The 2,500-nt window shown below is 46.8% G+C and overlaps 1 protein-coding gene across 8 annotated transcripts in view; it reads right to left on the bottom strand.

Annotated features, from left to right (window-relative positions):
- Positions 1 to 2,500, bottom strand: part of foxp4 (forkhead box P4) — a 188,193-nt gene that overhangs the window by 46,064 nt on the left and 139,629 nt on the right. For 6 of the 8 annotated variants that reach the window (XM_036983565.1, XM_036983567.1, XM_036983568.1 and 3 more), the window contains 2 exons: positions 2,138 to 2,354; positions 428 to 526 (listed from right to left, as the gene is read on the bottom strand). In XM_036983565.1, coding sequence (XP_036839460.1) covers positions 428 to 526; positions 2,138 to 2,354 — 316 coding nt within the window. The remainder of the gene's footprint in view (positions 1 to 427; positions 527 to 2,137; positions 2,355 to 2,500) is intronic. The other 2 variants (XM_036983563.1, XM_036983564.1) reach the window with 1 other exon arrangement.

The raw sequence follows: 2,500 nt of genomic DNA, 5'->3' as shown, positions 1-2,500 counted from the left end.
GTCAGATACACAGCACAACCACTGCCAGTGTGTGTGTGTGTGTGTGTGTGTGTGTGTGTGTGTGTGTGTGTGTGTGTGTGTCGGCTGTGGTTGACTACTCTCAGTTCAGAAGCTGCTCAAACTGCAGACATTACAAACTACTGGAAAACCACACACCCGTTCACATCAGCCTTGCATTAGCTGTAGCATGCTAGCCCCCTCCTTTCTCCTCACTTCAGCCTCCTCTGCCTCCCTGTTAGCATGGGCCAGCCAAATAACACAGGAGATTAGCGCTAAGCTAGCTCGCATACTTCCCCCACACAGAGGGAGAATGTCCTCATTCTGGGCATGTCAGGTCTGTGTGTGTGTGTGTGTGTGTGTGTGTGTGTGTGTGTGTGTGTGTGTGTGTGTGTGTGTGTGTGCGTGTGTGTGTGTGTGTGTGACTCACTGGCTATTGGATAGCGGGCCACCTTTGGAGTAAGGCGTGAGGTGTTCATCTCCGAGGTCTGCCTTGCTGAAGGAGGAGATCCATTCAAAGAGTCTTGCTCTTAAAGCCGGGATAAAAACAGCCCACAGGTGAATACAGATGTACCCCCTAACACCCTCAATCTCCTCTGAACACACAGGCAACTAACAAACACATAGAAATAATACAGATGTACCCCCTAACACCCTCAATCTCCTCTGAACACACAGGCAACTAACAAACACATAGAAATAATACAGATGTACCCCCTAACACCCTCAATCTCCTCTGAACACACAGGCAACTAACAAACACATAGAAATATTACAGATGTACCCCCTAACACCCTCAATCTCCTCTGAACACACAGGCAACTAACAAACACATATAAATAATACAGATGTACCCCCTAACACCCTCAATCTCCTCTGAACACACAGGCAACTAACAAACACATATAAATAATACAGATGTACCCCCTAACACCCTCAATCTCCTCTGAACACACAGGCAACTAACAAACACATAGAAATAATACAGATGTACCCCCTAACACCCTCAATCTCCTCTGAACACACAGGCAACTAACAAACACATATAAATAATACAGATGTACCCCCTAACACCCTCAATCTCCTCTGAACACACAGGCAACTAACAAACACATATAAATAATACAGATGTACCCCCTAACACCCTCAATCTCCTCTGAACACACAGGCAACTAACAAACACATAGAAATAATACAGATGTACCCCCTAACACCCTCAATCTCCTCTGAACACACAGGCAACTAACACACACATAGAAATAATACAGATGTACCCCCTAACACCCTCAATCTCCTCTGAACACACAGGCAACTAACACACACATAGAAATATTACAGATGTACCCCCTAACACCCTCAATCTCCTCTGAACACACAGGCAACTAACAAACACATAGAAATAATACAGATGTACCCCCTAACACCCTCAATCTCCTCTGAACACACAGGCAACTAACAAACACATAGAAATAATAGCACGACACACACAACACATTTCTCAGTCCCCCCTTCCCCTCCATGTCATAATGTTCACCCAGACACTCATGCTCAACTGGCACCTTGGCAGCAGGAGAGGAGTAGGCTGTGCCCTACTCCAGACAACACACAACAAACACCACATATCAAATGACCTGAGGGCCGTTTACACTGGAGTATTACACACACACACCCTACACACACATACACACACACACACCCTACACACACATACACACAGCATGGTAATACACAGAGTCTCTTTGTCAAACCAAGGAGAGGCAGTCTAAAGACATAGTAACTATGTGTGAATTAGTTACAGCACAGTTCCTCTCCAGGGCACATGGAGGTCACATCAGAGACACTGTATCACTATCTGTCTACATCACACTCTCATTAGCTCTATCGGAGCTGTGTGTGTGTGTGTGTGTGTGTGTGTGTGTGTGTGTGTGTGTGTGTGTGTGAGCCACGTTTGTTTGCAATCATCTAACAATAACTTATTGAACCCATGTATGAAATATCTCCCCTGAGGTCTATGCACATAGCCTTACACTTATTGAACCCATGTATGAAATATCTCCCCTGAGGTCTATGCACATAGCCTTACACTTATTGATATCTGCTCTGTAGCGCGGGGAGACGTTTGTAATGCACCCAACTGTACCTGTCTCTGTACCTGTCTCTCTTTGGGGTGTGGTTGTCCTGTCCATTGTGCAGGCTGTGCAGGCTGCTGTGTGTGTTTGCTTTGGGGAAAGAGGTTGAGGTAGAGTTGGTGCTGAGGTCCAGACCCTCTCCAGTGTGCTGCTGCTTCAGGGCCTCCTCTGCAGACTGCACCCCCGACACCTCCTTCCACAGCTGCTGCAGGTCCCCAGGACACATGGCTGCAGGGGGGAGGAGAGGGGTGCGTGGAAGAGGGAGAGGGGAGAGGTGGAGATAGAGTTAGTAGATATTAGTCACAAAAAAACATTTTATAACCCCCCACCCAGTGACACATGCAGGCTATCCACACACACATATGCACACATGC

The sequence above is a fragment of the Oncorhynchus mykiss genome, chromosome 7 (genome assembly GCF_013265735.2).
Source record: "Oncorhynchus mykiss isolate Arlee chromosome 7, USDA_OmykA_1.1, whole genome shotgun sequence".
Classification (NCBI taxonomy): domain Eukaryota; kingdom Metazoa; phylum Chordata; class Actinopteri; order Salmoniformes; family Salmonidae; genus Oncorhynchus; species Oncorhynchus mykiss.
The sequence above is the reverse complement of the archived record's forward strand: the minus strand, read 5'-3'. Positions and strand labels throughout refer to the sequence as shown.